Source organism: Aethalodelphis obliquidens, unplaced genomic scaffold, assembly GCF_003676395.1.
Source record: "Aethalodelphis obliquidens isolate GAN/ISIS:26980383/991018 unplaced genomic scaffold, ASM367639v1 scaffold6, whole genome shotgun sequence".
Taxonomy (NCBI): domain Eukaryota; kingdom Metazoa; phylum Chordata; class Mammalia; order Artiodactyla; family Delphinidae; genus Aethalodelphis; species Aethalodelphis obliquidens.
This window is the reverse complement of record NW_020837950.1, coordinates 39,719,205-39,738,709: the sequence shown is the minus strand read 5'-3', so window position 1 is coordinate 39,738,709 and position 19,505 is coordinate 39,719,205. Positions and strand designations below refer to the sequence as shown.

General features: G+C 48.0%; 1 protein-coding gene across 5 annotated transcripts in view; it reads left to right on the top strand.

Moving 5' to 3' along the window:
• EVC2 (EvC ciliary complex subunit 2) overlaps positions 1-19,505 on the top strand; it is a 135,819-nt gene that overhangs the window by 1,998 nt on the left and 114,316 nt on the right. For all 5 annotated transcript variants that reach the window (XR_003432220.1, XR_003432221.1, XM_027103386.1 and 2 more), the window contains exons 2-6: positions 5,254-5,308; positions 8,423-8,589; positions 11,643-11,711; positions 13,692-13,878; positions 19,387-19,496. Coding sequence is in view for 3 of the 5 variants with exons in the window: in XM_027103386.1 (XP_026959187.1) it covers positions 5,254-5,308; positions 8,423-8,589; positions 11,643-11,711; positions 13,692-13,878; positions 19,387-19,496 (588 nt within the window). In the remaining 2 variants the exon portion in view is untranslated. The remainder of the gene's footprint in view (positions 1-5,253; positions 5,309-8,422; positions 8,590-11,642; positions 11,712-13,691; positions 13,879-19,386; positions 19,497-19,505) is intronic.

Below are 19,505 nucleotides of genomic sequence, written 5' to 3'. Positions count from 1 at the left end.
TGGTGTTAATCTGTAGTGTGGCAGGTGGTGGTCAGGCTGTAGAGAGAAATACAGTGGGCAAAGTGGACTGGCAGAGATGACCTTGAGAGCCGTGGTCAGGGTGGAAGGCCCTTTTAGGAGATGACAGTTGAGCAGAGCCTTGGATGGAATGAGGGAGGGGCATGGGTGCTTCTGGAGAAAAACTTTCCAGAGTGAGATCATAGTGAGGACAAAGGCCAGAGGTGGGAAGTGCTTAGTGTGGCCCAGGACCAGTAAGGAGGCTGGTGTGGCCTGAGTAGGGGTCGGGGGAGAAGGGAGGAGGGGGACGAGGTGAAGCTAGAGGGTGAGGAGGGGCCGGATCAGGAAAGGCCCTGTGGCCCATGGTTAAGACTGGCTGTTATTTTGAGTTCGATGGAAGCCATGGGTGAGTTTTGAGCAGAAAAGTGGCTTGCTCTGACTCGTCCTTTTTTTTTTTTTTGCGGTACGCGGGCCTCTCACTGCTGTGGCCTCTCCCGTTGCGGAGCACAGGCTCCGGACGCGCAGGCTTAGGGGCCATGGCTCACGGGCCCAGCCGCTCCGCGGCACGTGGGATCTTCCCGGACCGGGGCACTGCATCGGCAGGCGGACTCTCAACCACTGTGCTGCCAGGGAAGCCCTGACTCGTCTTTTTAAAGCATCCCCATGGCAGGTGTGGGAGTAGAGGATAGAGGGCAGAGGTGGAAAGAAAAGCCAGGAGAGGAGGCATGTGGGAGACCAGGCAGACGATGGAGGTGGAATGGACCAGGGAGGTTAGTGGAGGGCTGCTGGGAAGTTGTGGATTGGGGATATACTTTGAAAGTAGAGCCAGGGGATTTGCTGGGGTTGGATGTGTGTTGAGAGAGAGGAAGAGGAGTCAAGGATGAAACCAAGGACTTGGGCCTGAGCAGATGAGAGACTAGAGATACCATTAGCTAATATGCAGAAACCTTGGAGGCAATCAGGAATTCTGGTTTAGTCTTGTTGAGTTTGACGTACCTATGAGGCATCCAGGTGGAGATGTACAGGAGAGTGGGGGATGGGTGAGTCTTGATCTGGGGGAGGAGTCTGAGCTGGAGATCTATATCAAGGAGTGGACAGTGTACACAGGCCTTTAACCCCACAGGGCCTGGCTGAGTTCCCCTTCGGAGTAGGTATGGTTTGGTTTGAGAAGAGTGAGGCCTTAGGGCAGAGGCCTGGAGCAACACCAGGGCCAGGCATCCAGCAAAGGAGACAAGACCAAGACTGTGACCCACAGGTCAAGGGAGGAAAGTATTTCAGAGGGAGAGAGGGCTCCTCAAAGATGTTCACATACTGATCCCTGGAACCTGTGAGCGTATTACATCACATGGCAAAGGGAGATTAACATTGCAGGTGGTGTTCAGGTCGCTAATCAGCTGACCTTATAAAAGGGAGGTTATCTTGGAACATCCCGGTGGTCCCAGGGTAATCCCAAGGGTCCTTAAAAATGGAAGAGGGAGGCAGGAGAGAGTCAGAAGATGTAACATCGGAAGGTCAGAGGGATGCACTGGGAGGCCTCAACCCACCGCTGCTGGCTTTGAAGATGGAGGAAGGGGCCGTGAGCTAAGGAGTGTGGGCTGCCTCTAGAGGCTGGAAGAGGCTTACCCAGAGCCTCCAGAAAAGAATGCAGCCTTGCAGACACTTTGATTTTAGCTTGGTGAGACCCATGTCAGACTCCTAACCTCCAGAACCGTACAGTCATAAACATGTGTTTGCTTTAAGCCACTCAGTTTGTGATGACTTGTTACAGCAGCCATAGGATGCTAATACACTCACATACCAAATGCTGCTGGTGAGTTGTGTGCAATAAGGATGGAGAGCTGGCTGTGAACTGAGGCCTTGTAGAGGTCCTGGTGACCTTGTCAGGAGCTGTGTCATCTCGGAGAAGGGGATCACCAGGGAGGGGAAGGCTGGATATTGAAGGTGGGTATCGACTGGCAGTTGGTGTGGTGTCTGTGAGAGCAGGCTGCTCACGGTGGCCAAGGAGCCCCCAGAGAGTCACCCCTAGGCTAGTGAGACCCAGGATCCGGCGAGACCTCAGGGAGCCACAGCCAAGGGTCCCCAAGGGTCCCTGGCACTTGAGGGCTTCCCGAGTCATTTGCTACCTGGGATCCTGCCCCTCCCCCTCAAGCGGAAGCGTCTGTTGGGAAGGGGACCTCTGTCCGTCGGTGAGGTCAGGGACCTGCCACAGAGCCTGCCGAGTGGCAAAGGCTGGGTGAAAGAATGGATGGAAAGTTCCAGGGGCAGGGATCGTATAGGCAGTCGTGTCGGAGTTGGGTGCCCCGTAGCACCACTGTTTGCCCCAGAGACCTCACGAATGAATTCTAGTCTTCTCTGGTTAACAGACTTTAGTTTTTAGAACAGTTTTTGATTTTAGAAAAATTGTACACATGGTAAAGAAAATTCATATATATCCCCCCCAATACACAGTATCCCCCACTATTAGTGTCTTACATTAGTAAGATACATTTATTACAGTTAATGGTCTAACCTTGATATGCTATTGTAGAAGTCCATAGTTTATTCGGATTTCCTTAGCTTTTGTGCCCAATGTCCTTTCCTGTCCCAGGACCCCATCCAGGACACCACTTTACATGTAGCCGTCACTTTCCTTGTCTTGAGGACCTCAGCAATTTAGAGAGGACTGGGCAGGTACTTTGCAGGGTGCCCTCTGTTGGGATTCATCTTGGTGTATCTAGTAACATGATTTATCGCTATTGGCGTTTTTTTTTTTTTTTCATTTGTTTGTTTTCAGATTTCACTATAGTTTATAACAGTGAAAAAACACCCACATGGTCCTAAGGGCATATTCAATTTATGAGCATCAAAGGAAGACAGATTTAGATACATTAAACTGTTGTTTCTATGTTTATAATGATATGCAGCCACATAAAAAATAATGTACAGAACACCTTGTCCTACAAAACAGCTTTGGGGAATTTTCTCTGACTAGAAATTTTCCCAGTTTGGGAACATTAGATTAGACATGAACATAAATTCAAGATATTATTAATTTATTTGAAAGAGTTGAACATTTAAGAAGGCTGTTTCTACCAGTGGAAACAAAGATGGAAAACTGTCAAATAATTGTGAGTTGCTTGGAATTCTTCCTGGCTTCCAGGAATTAAATTGGGAAAAGACATCTGCTCACACAGTAAAAATGATCATATTAGTAAATGTTTCCTTAAATGAAACACACAATGACAAAAATGATTCTTTAGTGGATTCCCAGTCAAAGGGAAAGAAATATTAAATAAGTTGGAAACTATGCCATGGTCTTCAATTTCAGAAGTAGAGATTAGCCATTAAGAGGAAGTTTTCTGGGATGTTTCGCTGTCGGTGTTGACCTTGAACTCCCGGCTGGACCAGCGCTGGCCAGGTTGCTCCACTGTGAAATTACCCCCTCCCCCTGCACCGTACTTGTTAGAAGGAGGTCACTATGCGCAGGCTGGTTGTATGCTCTTAGGAGATTTTTTTTTCCTGCCAGATGGCAGCAAAGACTTATTCCATCCACATCAGTGTCTGGCACACGGCATTCTTCTTCTGAGGAAGTGGCATCTCTTTCCACCTTGTGGAAGGCACGTTATGGATTAGTGGTTGTCCTGGCCACACACACCTGTCCGAGGGGGTGTCGGGGACAACGTTCACATTGGGGGTGGGGGGCCTGGAAGACCCTGAAGGAACAGGCGTAGTTCCCATCACTCAGTCTATGTTCTCCTTATTGCTGTTGTTGCAATGACACGTGGGCACACACTCCTCTTACAAGAAATGAAACAATATAGGTGGCGTGGAAACGAGGGATTCTCCCCTCTACTGTGCACAGACTTGGTCCCCAAGACCCAAAGTCTAAGATTTCAGCATACTCCTTTCTAGGCTTTTAGAAATAATGCATGGTTATGATATTATATATTGTTAAAACGTGTAATTATATATTAAATGTATAAATAATTCGTATTAAGTATATTGTTAAATATCTACATATATATAGATATACTTTCAAGTTATTAAATATGTAAGTAAATATGTAAATATATACTAGTAAACTAACTGTAATTTATATAAAACTAAAGATAATATAAATACATATATGTAATTATTAAATATATAATAATGTCTTAAGCATACAAAAATGCCATTTTTATTAAATGAAACCATATTATTCATAATTTTATGACCTAGGGATCTTACTTGATATATATTAGAGTTCTTTCTAGGTGATCACAGATCTGCTTTATTTATTTCTTTGTTTATATTTGTAATTGTTGCACGAGACACATAACGAAATTTACCCTCTTAACAGTTCAGCAATGTTAAATACATTCACACTCTTGTGCTTCCATCTCCAGAACTCTTTTCATCTTGTGAAACTGAAACTCTGTCCCCATTAATCAACAACCCCCCCTATTCTTTTGTCCCCCAGCCCCTGGCCACCACCATTCTACTTTCTGTCTATGAATTTGACATACCTCCTATAAGTAGAATTGTATGCATGGACCACTTTTACTTATCCATCCATCAGTGGACATTGGGTTGCTTCCACCTTTTGGCTACTGTGAATAATGCTGCTGTGGACAGACGGCTTGGCCCACTTCAATGGCTGTAGCCAGGGCACTATAATAACAGTAATTATTATTATCATTATTTTATAGTGGTGGGGTCTGGGCCTTTCCAAGCCTCAGTATTTTACAAAAGTAGAGTGGAGGGGTTGGCTGGGCCCCATTTAGACAAGTTTTCATCACTGAACGAGGTGAAGCAAGCTGGGAGGATGCTTTGAGGTCCACAGTCTTCAGAGGAGGAATCTGAGGCTCAGAGAGGCTGAGAGACTTGGCCAAGGACACACAGCGAGTAAATGGTCCAGTTCGAATCCAGTTCTCCGGACTCCCGGGCTAGTGTTTTATGTGCCAGTCTGTGAAAACTTGCAGGATCTTGGGAGTTCAGAGATTTGAGGCTCTCCCAGCATCACGGGGTTTGTGAAAAGCAGAGATGGGATCTGAACCCAGGTCTGTCCAACTATATAAAATTTCCCCTACACTCTGCTGTCTCCCTAGACAGCTCCCAGAGCTGCAGTTACATCATCCTATATTCAAAAGCTGGTGGGATGATCGACTTAGAAAGATTTACATCAGACCTCTGGATAAAAGTGCAGCTCCTCTCCACGTGAGCCATTTACAAAAATGGCTTTCAGCCACTCCTAGTATGTCCTTCGTTAATGTCTTTGTGCCTTTTGACTCTTTTTAGGACTTGCCCCATGGGATTTGGCCCAGTGTGGAAAGCTCTCACTTTCTGACTGCAGGTAAGTTTTTCTTTTGGTTGATTTTTTATTGATTTGACCACGAGAGAGAACCAGACCCTAAAGCCATAGCCCTCCTACTTCTGCTCCCTTCCCCCTGCTCACCAGCGTGCCTTACAGAGCAAGGCAGTGTGTCACCTGCTACAGCAGCACGTTGGAGTTTGGGTGCACAGCCCAGAATTCAGGGTGAGGTGGTCTGTCTTCATTCCCCCCGAAGGCATCTGATAAAGAAAATGCAGAATGTTTGTATTAGCCAAGTGTACGAGTTTCTTTTTGCTGCTGTAACAAGTTATTACACATTTAGTGGTGAAAACAGCACAAAGATATTCCCTTATGGTTCTGGAGGGCAGAAGTCCAAAATCAGTCTAACTGGTCTGAGTCAAGGTGTCAGCAGGGCCTCACGCCCTCTGAGGCCCTAGGAAGAAGGCCTTTCCTTCTGCAGGATCTGGAGCTGTATTCCTTGCATTCTGCAGGTCATGGCCCCTTCCTCCAGCCTCCAGGCCAGCAGACTAGCATCTTGCCTCAGCGGGCATATGGCCTTCTCTTCTGCCTCTCAGATCTCTCTCTACCTCCCTCTTTAAGGACACCTGGGATTACATTTATGGGCCCCTGGGTAATCCAGGTTACTTCCCCATCACAAGGCCCATAATTTAATCACATCTGCAGAGTCCCTGTTGCCATATAAGGTAACATATTCACAGGTTCCTGGGATTAGGACCTGGGTATCTTTGGGGACTGTCATTCAGCCTACCACACTGGGTGACAGAAATTCAACTGAAACTAACTTAAGCAAAGAGGAATTTGTTGGTCCCTATAACTGGGCCTCGCAGGCCCTCGGCACTGCTGGACGTGGGAGTGGTGTTCTCAGGACTCTGCCTTTCTCTCTCTCTCTCTCTTTTTTTTTTAATTGGGGTATAGTTGCTTTACAATGTTGTGTTAGTTTCTGCTGTACAATGAAGTGAATCAGCTGTATGTATGCATATATCCCCTCCCTCTTGGACTTCCCTCCCACCTGCCCCCCATCCCACCCATCTAGGTCATCACAGAGCGCCAGACTGAGCTCCCTGTGCATACAGCATGTTACCACTAGCTATCTGTTTCACACATGGTAGTGTATATATGTCAGGGCTCTGCCTTTCTCTTTCCATCACGGCCCCTGCTTTCCTCTGGTGAGTGTGATTTTCAGGAACATTCTTTCCACGTGGTGGGAAAGACAACCATTGGCAGCCCTGGACTTCCAGGAGTCTGACTGCTGCCACTTGCAGAAAGGAAGAGACTTCCCAGTAGCTCGGCAAAAGTTCAGGAAAGACCAGTGGGTGCAGCCTGGGTCCCATGCCAGTCCCTGACTCTGTCACTGGGGCTTGGGGGGAGAGTGTTCTGGGTTCTGTGCCTAATTCTGGCCTCCTGGGGACCAGGAGGGGCTGGGATCCAGGTTTTTCTATATAGACTAAGAATCTTACTGACTAGTGTGTGTGTGGGGGGGGCTACCATGAAGGCAGGGGTACTGGGCAGGCAGAATAGTTTTTTTGTCCAGAATCTTCTCGGCACAGATTATGAATACACCTCTTTGTTTTATACCAGGGATAAACATATTTCATTTCCTGGGGGAGTTAAAAGTACTTTTTATATCTTTTATTACTCTCTGCAGTCTTTACATTTTACAAAATCCAATGTTTTCATTTGCATAAAATAGGTTGAGGTGATCACAGAAATCACAGAGACCTTTTAGCCACTGATTAAGCAGACTTGTCGGTCAAAGAGAGCACAGTGCACTAAGGACTGTGGTTGTAGTGAGAGCAGGGGGTGGAGGACTAAGGCCACTGGGAGGGCTTCAGGGAGGGCTTCCTGGAGGAGGTGCTGCTCAACTGAGTCCTGAGGAGTGGTAGTTAGCAGGACAAGGGGATGGAGGGAGAGGCTTCCAGGCCTGTGGCAGCCCAGAGGCGAGGGAGTAAGGGTGCATCCAAACACCTGCACAAATAGTACAGGTGACCCACGTGACAGTGGCACTAGTGGGGAGGCTGCTGGGCAATGATGCAGTGGGTGGTGATGGTCACTTCGGAGCTTGACTTCCTTCTATACTGTCTGTGGACAGTAGCAGTGGCTGCCTCATTCAGGTCTTCATCAGAGCCTGCGGCTGGGCCTTCTGAAGGCCTGGAGGAGCAGGGGGCACCTGCAGGATGCCTGCACCAGAGATAAAGCCCAGAGTGGCCTTAGGATTTTACATCCAGCAAGTCTCCTGGGAAAGCATTTGTTCTTAGCCCGAGGGGCTGGGCTGCGGTCCAGAGGTGGGTGTCCTGTCCCACTTGTGTGATTGACGCAAACAATCCCGACTGAGCAGCCAGCCTGGGAGAGCTCCTGCCTCTTTCCGTGTGAGCGCTGTCAATTCCCCGATGCTCACCTTCATCGCCATTCCAGCATCATGAACTGAATCAACCACAGATACTATTCTAGAAAAAAAGATACTGATTTTATCTAGGATTCCAGTTCCACGTCCTTTTTGTTTTAATTTTAATTTTTCCTACATATATTTAGAAATTCTGTTAAAAAAGGGTTCAAAAGCACTTCTAAAGACCTTGCTATCAATACTCTGTGTAAGAAAGACTGAATAACAGGACTCGTTCTTAGTCAGTATAAGTTTATATCTGGATAGAAGATAAATGTCGAAAAGGCACAACTCCACAATTCAGGTCACTTCAAAATATAAATTTATGCAGTGGTCAGATGAGTTTCCCAAGGACACAGCTGGTGAGTGACAGAGCCAGGATTCGAACACAGGGCGTGTCTGATGCCAGGTGTGTAAGAATCACCTATGGCTCCTCCCTTGCCTAGTGGTTCTGACTCAGTAGGTCTGGGGCAGGGCCCAGGAATGTACATTTCAGCCTACAGCCAAGGTAAGGAGCATAGACTTCGAGAAACACTGTCCTTAAGCTCTGTGTCTCCCAATGAGAATGCCTCATCTTCTTGGCAAAGAGATGGTAAGCCATTCATTCATTCACTCATTTATTCACTTACTCAGCAAAGATTTTCCAAGTGCCTTCACGTACCACGTGGTTTGCCTCTGGAGTTTAACCGCTGCCTTTCTGTATCACGTAATGCATGTGCGTTGTTATTTTGCAGCAGAAGCACCATTTAGAATGAAATTCAGTAAGAAAACTGAAGCCTTTAACCCACCCCCGACTTCTGCAGCCTCTAGTGGGCCATGGATTCATTCCATATTTGCTTTTATACCCTCGTGGCCCAAGAAGACCTTGTTTAAAAGAGAGTCTGCTGTAACACACCACTTGGTAAGTAACATGTTCAGTTCTTTAAAAGACATATCAGAAGTTGTAAAGAAGCCAATTTTGGACCATATGTGTAGAAAATATCACAGGCTTTTGTTCCTCCAAAAAACCTATTCTTCCTCTTTCACTGAATATAGTTATCATTAGGAAGCAAATCCCTCTTACTTTCCAGAGAGCTGCTGCTTCCGTACAATATACAGTATTTAAATGAACAGGATGTGTGAATCTGAGCATTGGGCCCCCGCGTCAGCTGGTTCTAAAGCAGGGCAGGGCGTCCTGTTTTAACCAGACTGATTCACTTGCGCCTGTTATAAAAATGCTGCTACCGACAATAGGGCTAGGTGTTTAACAAATGTTTTCTATTTGCCAGGCATGAGGCTTAGCACTGTCTATGCATAATCTCACTGGGGCCTCATTATGAGTTTCTTAAATAGGTACTGTTTTAATTCCCATTTTACAGAGAGGAAATGAGGATTGGAGAGATTAAGAGGCTTGTTCAGGGTCCCACAGGCCGAAGTGGCAGAGCCAGGATTTGGAGCCCCTGCTCTTAACCACTGCCCCTGCCCTGCTGTCCTTCATATTCTGTGTAATGTGTTGGCTTCACATAGCGCTGACTTTCACCTAAGCTTTCATGACTTAAAATGCCTTGAGGACCACTGCGTTCGGCCAACAGGCTACCATGACCACAAGCCCCTTCTTGGCCCCCGGCTACATGTTTGTATTAGTTTCCTAGACTGTGTAACAAATTTCCACCAACGTGGTGGCTTAAAACAATGACATTTATTCTCTCCCTATTCTGGAGGTGGGAAGTCAAGGTGTCAGCAGAGGCGTGCTGTCCCTGGGGGCTTGTAGGAGACGACCCATCCTTGTTTCTTCCAGCTTCTGATAGCTCTCCTTGGTTTGTGGCTGCCTCACTCCAATCTCTATATTAGGATTCCCTGGAGAAACAAAACTGGTAGAAACAAAACAGGTAGGACACATGTGAGCGAGAGAGGGGGGGGGATTTATTTTAAAGAATTGCTCATGTGATTGTGGGAACTGGCAAGTCCACACTCTGCAGGGCAGGCTGGAGACCCAGGGAAGAGCTGATGCTCAAGTTGGAAAGGTGTCTGCCACAGAATTCCCTTTTCCTTAGGGAAAACCTCAGTCTTTTCCGTTAAGGCCTCACCTGATTGGGCGATGACCTCATGGAGGGTCAGCGGCTTTATTCAAAGTCCATTGACCTAAACATTGCTCTCATCTAAAATACCTTCACAGTGACATCTGGACGTGTTTGACTAAATATCTGGGTACCATGGCTGGGTACCATGGCCCGGCCAGTTGACGTGTAACATTTACTGTCACTCTGTTTCCACCTTCTTGTGGCCTCTTCTCTGTGGGTGTGTATTCTCCTTTTCTGTCACTGGTAAGGACACTTGTCGTTGGATTTAGGGCCTAGCTAAATCCAATCCACCTAAATCCAGAATGATCTCATCCCGAGATCCTTGGCTTAATTACATCTTCAAAGACCCCTTTTCCAAATAGCGTGACATTCCCAGCTTCTGGGCTTTAGGACGTGCAGCCACATTCAACCCACCATGTTGGTCATCGTCTTTCCAACCCTCTCCAGTGACAGGGGACTCAGCCCCTCTTTCGGCAGCACCTCCATCCCCCCTCCTGTGTGTCTTTGCCCAACAAGCTATGTTTGTTCAATTGTCGTTTGCAAGATGCTGTGTGGGGATCAGAAGAGTAGAAAGCCAGGCGTCTGCCCTCAAGGACTCACTGGGGGCCTGGCACGTCAGAGCACGAGGGTGGGGTCGTGGACAGAGACTCAGCTGGAATCGGAGGCCTGGTCAGCTTATGCTGCTGCATGTGGTCAGCGTGTTCACAGGAACGTCACTTTCCCTTTCTGTGTCTTTGTTCGCTTCTGTACAATGAGAGGGTCACGCTCTGGAGAGGGGTGTGTGGTGTGGGAGGATCATAGGATACAGAGCACACAGCCTGGGGTGGAGTCCAAGCTGCCTGCCTATGCAGCCTTGGGCAAGTGCGTTAACCCTCGTGAGGCTTAGTTTCCTCCTCTGTAAAATGGGAGTAATAGAATTCATGTGTGTACAGTGATGGGCATATGCCTGGCACTTGGGAAAGAGTAGCCATTGTTATGATCGTTGGTATCACTGAGAGCTGCCGTGGTCTGTGATTGAGAGTATGGCCCCACCCACTGCAGATGGAGGGGGGCAGGGCAGACAGCGGGGAGGCATGGCCTGGGGTCACGGGGCATTTGGCAAGGGCGGAAATGAGCAGGGACCGGTTGTGATTACAAGGGGCAGCGGGGCTGGCATCTGGTGGGCGAGCTCTGGCTTTCCACTGGTGTCCTTCCAGGGGAGCCATCGTGGGGCTGGAGGAGCCCAATCCCGGGTTGATTCTCTCCCTGTTGATGATGCATCCAGCTCATGGGAGGTGCCCCACCATGCTGTGGTCCACGTTCACTCAGTCCCTGCTGTGTGGCTGGTGTACCCCACACAGGACATGCGTGCAGTCCTTAAAGGACTTTTCCATAGCTCTTCTCACATTCCTCCTGCTGAAGTGTCAACCCTGGTTTGCTGAGTCCCTGTGATAATGGTGTCATTGACACGCACCCCAGACCAGGACATAGCCCCATGTGATCCACGTCCACGTTCTTCTTCCCTCATAGGTTTTAAGTTCCAGTCCTGTAATACTCCTTTTAAAAAAATCTTCAGGATTGATGGGAGTTACTACACCAGCAGAAGTAACCCCTCTGCCTGGCCCTTTTAAAAGTTCATCTTGGGCTTCATTGGTGGCGCAGTGGTTGGGAGTCTGCCTGCCGATGCAGGGGACGCGGGTTCGTGCCCCGGTCCGGGAAGATCCCACGTGCCGCAGAGCGGCTGGGCCCGTGAGCCATGGCCGCTGAGCCTGCGCATCCGGAGCCTGTGCTCCACAACAGTGAGAGGCCCACGTACAGCAAAAAAAAAAAAAATAAAGTTCATCTTGTACTTTTACTTGACAAATGTAGCACGAAATATTTTTCATTTTCTAATGATTTCTATATTTTATTGTAGTATGGAGACATTTCAAGAGACATTCAAGGAACTTCTGAGAATGGAGTAATTTTTCAGAAATGTGCAGTGGTGAGTATTCATAGGTAGTTTATACTTAAAGAGAAAATAATTGAATTTGCCCAAATCATATATTAGCAGAGTTATGTATTTAAAGAACTGGCAAATCACGTGGTTATCTACCCACGTCTGGACACCGGTGATGATGCGACCCACAGGGATCTTATATTTTATATGGCAGCACCAGGACTAAGATTTTTTGGTAACAATAAAATTATTGGCAGTGAAAATCCTCTGTGATCATTTAAAATGAGAAAGTATATATTTTCTCTCAGATTTTAACATTGATATGATGCCCGACAGTTTAAAAACTCACTTAATGTCTTTTAGGTCTTTGACCCTTACTAATCTCATGAGATGGCTTTCACATGATCCTGTGTTGAGGGTCCCCGAGACCACCCTCAGGTTCAATGCTTCCCTAGAAGGACTCACAGAACTCAGAAAAGCGGTTCTACACACAGTTACAGTTTATAGCAGCAAAATGATATAGATTATAGTCAGCAAAGCAAAAGGCACATAGGACAGAGTTCTGGGGAGACCAGGCCCAAGACAGCCAGTCTTCTCCTGGTGGAGTTGAAGGAACGGCGTTTAATTTGCCCAGCAATGATGTGTGGCAGCAACCCGGGATGCTCACCCAAGCCATGGAATCCAGGACTTTTATTAAGGATCCACCACGTAGGCATGAAGCACCCATGTCGCTGACCTCTGTTATTCAGGTCACCTGAGCATAGCTTGGCCCAAGGCCCTCACCGTGAACCACATTGTTTGCAGAGACTACCTGGGGCGGCCCAAAGCCGTAGGATATAAAGACACTCTTATCAGGCAGGATATGCCAAGGGCTTTAGAGGTTAGTCTCCCAGGAGCTGGTCCTCTCTTTGGGATGTGCAAGGTTTGGACAATCCAAGCCTGCTGAGCTGACCATGTACTGCACAGCCCTCATTTCAACCCAGGCCCTCAGCTGTCTTGCTCCCCTTCCTGGATAAAATTGGTACTACCAGTTTCTCCTGTGTCCTTCTAAAGATGTTTCCTGCCACATGCACTCAGTTATGAGTGTGTGTGTGTGTCTGTGCGTATGCATGTAGGTACATACACATACCTTCCTTCTTCCCCTTTTTACGTTGGTGCCAGTATTCCATACCTGAAGTTTTACAACTTGCTTTTTTCATTTATTATGTTCCAGAGCTCACTCTTCTTGGGACATACATGGCTGCCCTCTCTTTTCTCAGCTCCTGTGTCTGTTTCAGCAGAGCTGGGATGAAGGAAGGGCAGGAGTGGTGGGAGATAGGGTTCGAGAGAGGGAGCAGGGCAACGTCGCAGAGGCCAGGTGGGGAGCCAGGCTGCTGGTGGGCCATTGGCTTTGAATAGCTGAGCTATTCATTTAACTTTTTTTTTTTTCTGGCCTCACCACATGGCTTGGGGGATCTCAGTTCCCCAGCTAGGGATTGAACCTAGGCCACAGCAGTGAAAGCCTGGAATCCTAACCACTAGGCCACCAGGGAACTCCCTAGCCCTGAGCTATTCAAACACATGGGCAGGCAGAACCCTGAAGGGGGCGACTGGCCAGGAGACAGGAGACCAGCTTGGGGCAAACCTGGAGATCAGATGGCAGTCAGAGGCCGTGGACTGGCTGGGGCTGAATCTTCAAACTAGTAGAGTAAGAAAGAGCCACTGTTTGCTTTTCCTGGGGACACCAGTTGTCACAATCTCCCCAGCCTGACTGTGGTCCTGTGCGTGGCTGTTTTTTCTTCTAAGTTTCCCTGTGGGCATCATTTCACTGCATTTCAGGGTCCCGGTTTCTTTGAGATGATCTCTGAGCAACAACTTGGCAAGCGGGAGTCAAAATTCTCCTGGGGCCTTTGAAATCAAACCTGATAAATTCTAGAACCTTTGTGAGACCTTAATCCCCTCCCACGGGCACAGGTTGAGCTGGGGCCTCGTTTTGGGAAGTCGGGTTTGCCAGCAAGCCCATCCTCACTTTGCCTCCTGTCCTAGGTGTCCGTGCAGAGCGAGTGGCCGACAGCTCATGTGCGACTGTCTGTGAACAACACCAGGACGCCCGCGGCTGCCAACCTCTCTGACCTGCTCTTACTGGACAACATCACCGGCCTCACCGTTAGGGAGTCGGCTGGAAACCAGACCTCCAGAGGGTTCCAGGCTTTCAGGAAGAAGTTTCTGCAAGGTAATAGCCATGTGTATGAAGTCAGGGGTGGAAAATGATGAAAATACGTACAGATACTCACAGAGCACGGGATGTGCAGCAGGCATCTTCTTAGACACGTGACATGTGTTCATGCAGTTGGTCCTCACAACGGATTGTACTATCAGGGCATCAGAGGAGGAAGCCACTGCTCAGTATCTGCAGCCAGGTAGCTGGCTTGTCACTTAGGTTGAGAGAGGTGGGATTTGGGGAAAGAGTTTTTGAAATATATATATATTCAACATTTATTATGAAAAATTTCAAACATACACAGAGATTAGAGTGAACTCCAATATATCCATCACCCAGATGACCAAAATGATCATCACTCAGTAAAATGAAGAGCTTGTTTTGGGGAGTGCTGGACAGACATGGGCGTGGTCTGACATCAGCCCTGGAAGCATGCTCTTGACATGTTCAAGCGTGTTCAGGCGTGTTCACGGGAGTAACTCTGCTACTGATTGGCTCCCTTTCAAGGTATGACACCGTCACTCATTGGCTTTCAGAGATGTGTTTCCTGAGGCGAGTTGTCATTGGTTAATTAAGGAGATTTAAAACCAATTCTGGATGCAGTTGTTACTATGACTTCAGAATTGTCAGTTTTCCTAGGAAGGTGAGATTTCTTTTATTCTGAGTACGTGCTCTGTCTTCAGATAGAGACTAAGGTGGTTAGGAACTTGCCCAAGGCCATAGGACTGGCACTCAAGGCTGAGATTCAAACTCAGAATGTCTGGATTCCTCCATCCACCCCGTACCCAGGATGCTCTAGTGCCTCTCACACGCCTGGGACTCTTACTGACCTCTCCACTTCCATACACATGACCCACGTTGCTCATCAATCCACCACTCTTTCTCTCTGAGTCTAGATGAAGCCTCAGAATCCTTCTTAACACCATATTATTGACAGAAGCCACCAGTGGAGTTGGCCCACAAGTAATGACCTCTTTGCTGGCTCTGGTTTAAGCAGTGTCATAAAAAGTGTATGATACATCCCAGCTAAGTGATCTTCAGTGCCTTTCTTCAATGATGTAAAAATAAATCCCCCCAATTCTTAAACTGGTGCTCAGAGAAAAGAACGTGGGGCTGTAAGCTGAGCACAGACTCGGTCTCAGACAGACCTAGCTTGACTCCTAACTTCGCCATTTTGGAGCTGTGTGGCCCCTGTAAATCACCGTCTCTGAACTCCAGATGTGGCATGCGGATAACAGCCTCGTAGAGCTGTTGCAGAGGCGAGACGAGGTGATGTGGCCTGGCGCTCTGCCTGCTCCAGTGTGGCTTGCCTCTCTTGTCTTGTTGCTCCAATGGTATTTTGTAGTCCATGCTCCTGCGGACCGAACTTGTCACTTTTCTCCCATGGCTCGACATCAGCTCCTGCTCTTGTGTCCGTCTGGAGGGTCCTTCTCTCCTTCCCTGCATCTCATTCACCTGCCCCTCCTGCATTTCACCTGCTTGGAGCCTGGACCACCCAGGCACTTCATGCATGAACTCACTGACTTCCACCCCAGCACATGAGCTCTGCACACCCTTGAACCTCAGCCTCTGCTCCTGTGAACTGTGGGTGCTGGTAACACACTTCAGGGAGTCCTTCTAAGGAGAAGCTAGTTCGTTCACGAAAAGCAAGCAACACAGCCTGGCCCGTGGGAAGTGCTCCCAAGTCCATGGCTATTTTGTTGTGATTATCTTTATTTTTTACTTTTGTGTTTGGTAAAAAACACATAAGATCTGCCCTCTTCACAAGCTTTTAAGTGTACAGTACAGTACTGTTAACTGTTGTACAGCAGATCTGTAGAACTTTTTCATCCTGCGTGACTGAAACTCTATCCCCATTGAATAGCAACTCCATTGCCCCCTGCCTCCCAGCCGCTGCCAACTATGTTTACTCTTGTGACTGTATATTATTGTATGTATACCCTCGCCTTACCTCTGCCTACTAGATTCTACACGCCCTGAGAGTAATATCCAAACTATGTTTGTCTGTAACTTACCGCAATCTCAAGGGATGTGACATTGGTTTTCAACTTAGTGGCATGAAACTTTTTTCCCAAAGAATAAGTATAGAACTACAGAATCAAATGACCCCTCCGACCCCAGCTCATTGATGCTCTGACAATATCAATATCATTTTCATCATCAACATTTGCTGCTCTAAAAGAGCCACAAGTCCAAGAGGGAGGGGCGGCTTCCTACTTAGTAACTGGGTGACCCTAAACAAGTCACTTCATCTCCGTCAGTCTCAGTTTTCTCTTCTGTCTGCAACAGGAAATATTGTACTTTCCATCCGTCTCAGGACACCATTTGGGGATCAACTGGTTGATGTCCTGCAGACATTTTGAGGGTGATAAAATCACTGCCAGGTCTGATTATAATGACCTTCACTGGTATTATCATTTTAATTAGCAATTGAATCTTTATCAGCTTATCTTTATGATCTAACTTTTATCATTATACACAAATAAAGTAAAAATGTTGAAGATTTTTAAAACAAAAATCCTAGGGATTCCACAGGCTCAGTGCTAATTTCTCCTCTTTTCTTTACATCTTTTTGAGGTCTCAGTACATTGAGAGATGAAGCACATTATAGCGTATTAGGGATAAAATATCACCCCTGATACAGGTACAGACAGAGTCAGAGGACAAGTGTAGGTGAGATCAGGTGGGCTGGCTGACTGACCAGCAGAGTTGGACAGGCTTTGTCACCCACTGGACATGTTGGGATGGCTCCCCCATCCTGACAAAAAAGCAAGCCAAGTCCTGCTTTCTGCCAGTAGCCCACTCCCACGAGTAAGATAGGCTGACTGGCAATGCATACCCAAACTTCCCATCGGATGGCGTGCATTGCTCAGTGAGAGAGGGGCAGGGAGAGGCCAGCCCTGTTTCAGGTGGGACACCCATGCTCAGGGACAGAAACCTCAAGGGTGGTGGGTATGTGCTTCCCTTGCCGATCTCCGTCGTTTTGTTCTCCAAACCCACTGGGCTTCTGGTTAATCTGAGGATTGCCAGGGGGGTGACTAGTGCCCTGGGGAAGGAGAACAGCTGTTGGTCGGGACTCAGGACAGCGCTGCTCCCCCAAACCCCCATTCGTTGCCCCTGCGTGTGTCCCTCTGGGACTGCTGGTTGGTGGAAGAAGTCTTTTTTCCTGCCCCATGAAGGTTTTGGAAATAACTCGAGCGTTACATTATTGAAATAAACTCAAAGGATACTCCAGACCCAAGGCTGGAAATTCTCCCTAATTCTAAAACCCATTCAGATCACATCCTGCTACGCTATTAAACAAAGTATGTCAGGGGTTTTGCAGTAGGATTCAAGGACAACCCTGAGTTCATTCGCATCAAGATCCTCCAACAATGACCTGCCAGCACCTCCCTTTTGCAAATTCTCCCGGAGAAGTGAAAAGTTCAGGAATGAATCCCTGACGGATAGAAATCCAAATATATTCAAGTCCAAAAGGAATTAAAATCTGAGATCAAAATCTTTGCCCTTGTAAGTTTTGAAGTCCACAGTCAAAATTCTTAAATTAAGCTTCCCCAGACCATCTTCCCATTGTTTTATTCTGTCCAGACTCCCCCTGATGGTTGTTGCTGCCGGGAGGAGTTGGGGTTCCTTCAGCAGAAGGGTGCAGCTTCTTGACTCAGAAGCTGAAACTCATTGAACCCCAATTTTTTCATACGTTTCACTTTTAAAAATTTCCATGGAAGTAAGGGACATGAGAGTATCATATAAACAAAATGTGGTCTATCCATACGGTGGGATATTACTCAGCAATAGAAAGGAATGACGTATTGGTACACACTACGACATGCACGAACCTCAAGAAAAAGAGGTTTGCTCGGGGAAAGAAACCTGACACAAAGAACACAGCTTGTATGATTTCATTTCTATGAGATGTCCAAAAAGGCCAATTAGTCCCCAAAAAGTGGATCAGTGGTTGCCTAGGGCTGGGGGTGGCAATGGAGAGTAACTGCCATTGGGCACCAGGCTACTTTTTAGGGTGATAAGGATGTTCTGAAATCAGACTGTGGTGATGGCTGTACAACTCTGTAAGTATACAAAATTCTCTAAATCTCACGCTTAGAACAGGTGAATTGGGTGATGTATAAATTTTATCTCAAAGCTGTTTTTTTTTTTAAAAAAGTATCACAATCTCGGGCTTCCCTGGTGGCGCAGTGGTTGAGAGTCCGCCTTCTGATGCGGGGGACACGGGTTCGTGCCCTGGTCCGGGAAGATCCCACATGCCACGGAGTGGCTGGGCCCGTGAGCCATGGCCGCTGAGCCTGCGCGTCTGGAGCCTGTGCTCCGCAACGGGAGAGGCCACAGCAGTGAGGGGCCCGCGTACCGCAAAAAAAAAAAAAAGTATCACAATCTCATTTCCACATCCACCCTATTCAGACAACCAGCCGCCAGTCTGAGCCTCTGGACAGACACGGCCATGTCCCCAAAGCAGCACTCAGCATCCTCCCCAGGCCATGGCTGGGGCTCAGAGGCATCCGTCAGAAAGAGCAAGGACAGAGATGTTGCTTTAGTTCACAGGTGCCTTCGGTTTCTGCTGGATATCTGGAGCCCACCTGAGAACGTCAGCTCAGTGGGAGAACTCCGCCTTTAGTAGTTACGGTGGGCACAGTCTATTTCCAACATCAGACAGAAGGGTCCCCAGGGCACGCCGGCTCTACCTCCAGAAGGTGGGGCTGAGACATCCCTGCCTCCTACAAAACTGGAAACCTGCAGTGGTGGCCACCCTGTCACCTGCTTTCTTTTGGGGTCCCTCTTTTTCCACCCATGCTTCCAGAGCCTGCTTGTTCACCTAGGGGTGTGACTGAGTGTGGCCCCTCCCGATAGCAGAGCCGTCTTCTTCTAAACAGTCCTGGCTTCTGACTAAGGGGAGCTTTGAGTCAGAAACCCCATCTCCTAGGAAGCTTCTCTGTTTGTGTAACTAAGCCATCGAAGGCCAGCCAGAGACCATGAGGTTGGAGGAGACCCTACGTGAGCCTGAGTGACCTTCTCCACTGCCCCCTCCCGGGCCCAGTCTGGCACTGCTTCCCTGTGCTGTGTGCTGGGCTTTCAGAACCAGCTGAAGGTGTCAAAGCGGCAGCTAGTGTCGCCCAAAAGTCCTATAAAAACTCTGTCCCATCATTGTGTGGATGGGATCATTGGGAACAAATAGGTCCCCACCTGGATTCAGAACAAAACAAAAAGGTTCTGGATTCCCTAAGTGTATGACATCCTGAATTAGGAGGACTGGCTGCCCAGCCCCAGGATGGAGTGGAACCCAGGTAAAGCTCCTTGTAAGGGTGCTGACAGCCCTTCCAAGTGAAAAAAGAGGGGGTCCAAGAGCACACCTGCCCAGTTTCTTCTCCCTGATAAAAAGTACGTGAGATCAAAGGGGCTCTTGCTGCCGCTGTCAGCTGTGATGCCAGACACCTTTGGATGCTTGCCTGTGTCTGGGGTGTGGCAGGGGCCCCGTTCTTGACCCACATGTGCCTTCTCTCTGAGCAGTTGGAGACTCCTTCTCCGTCAGCTACACAGCATCGCTCGAGGCCAGAGACGTTGGGAGTGGAGAGGTCCTGATGCTTCCTGCCCAGCTCTCCTTCCAGAGTTCATCACCGGTATTGTCT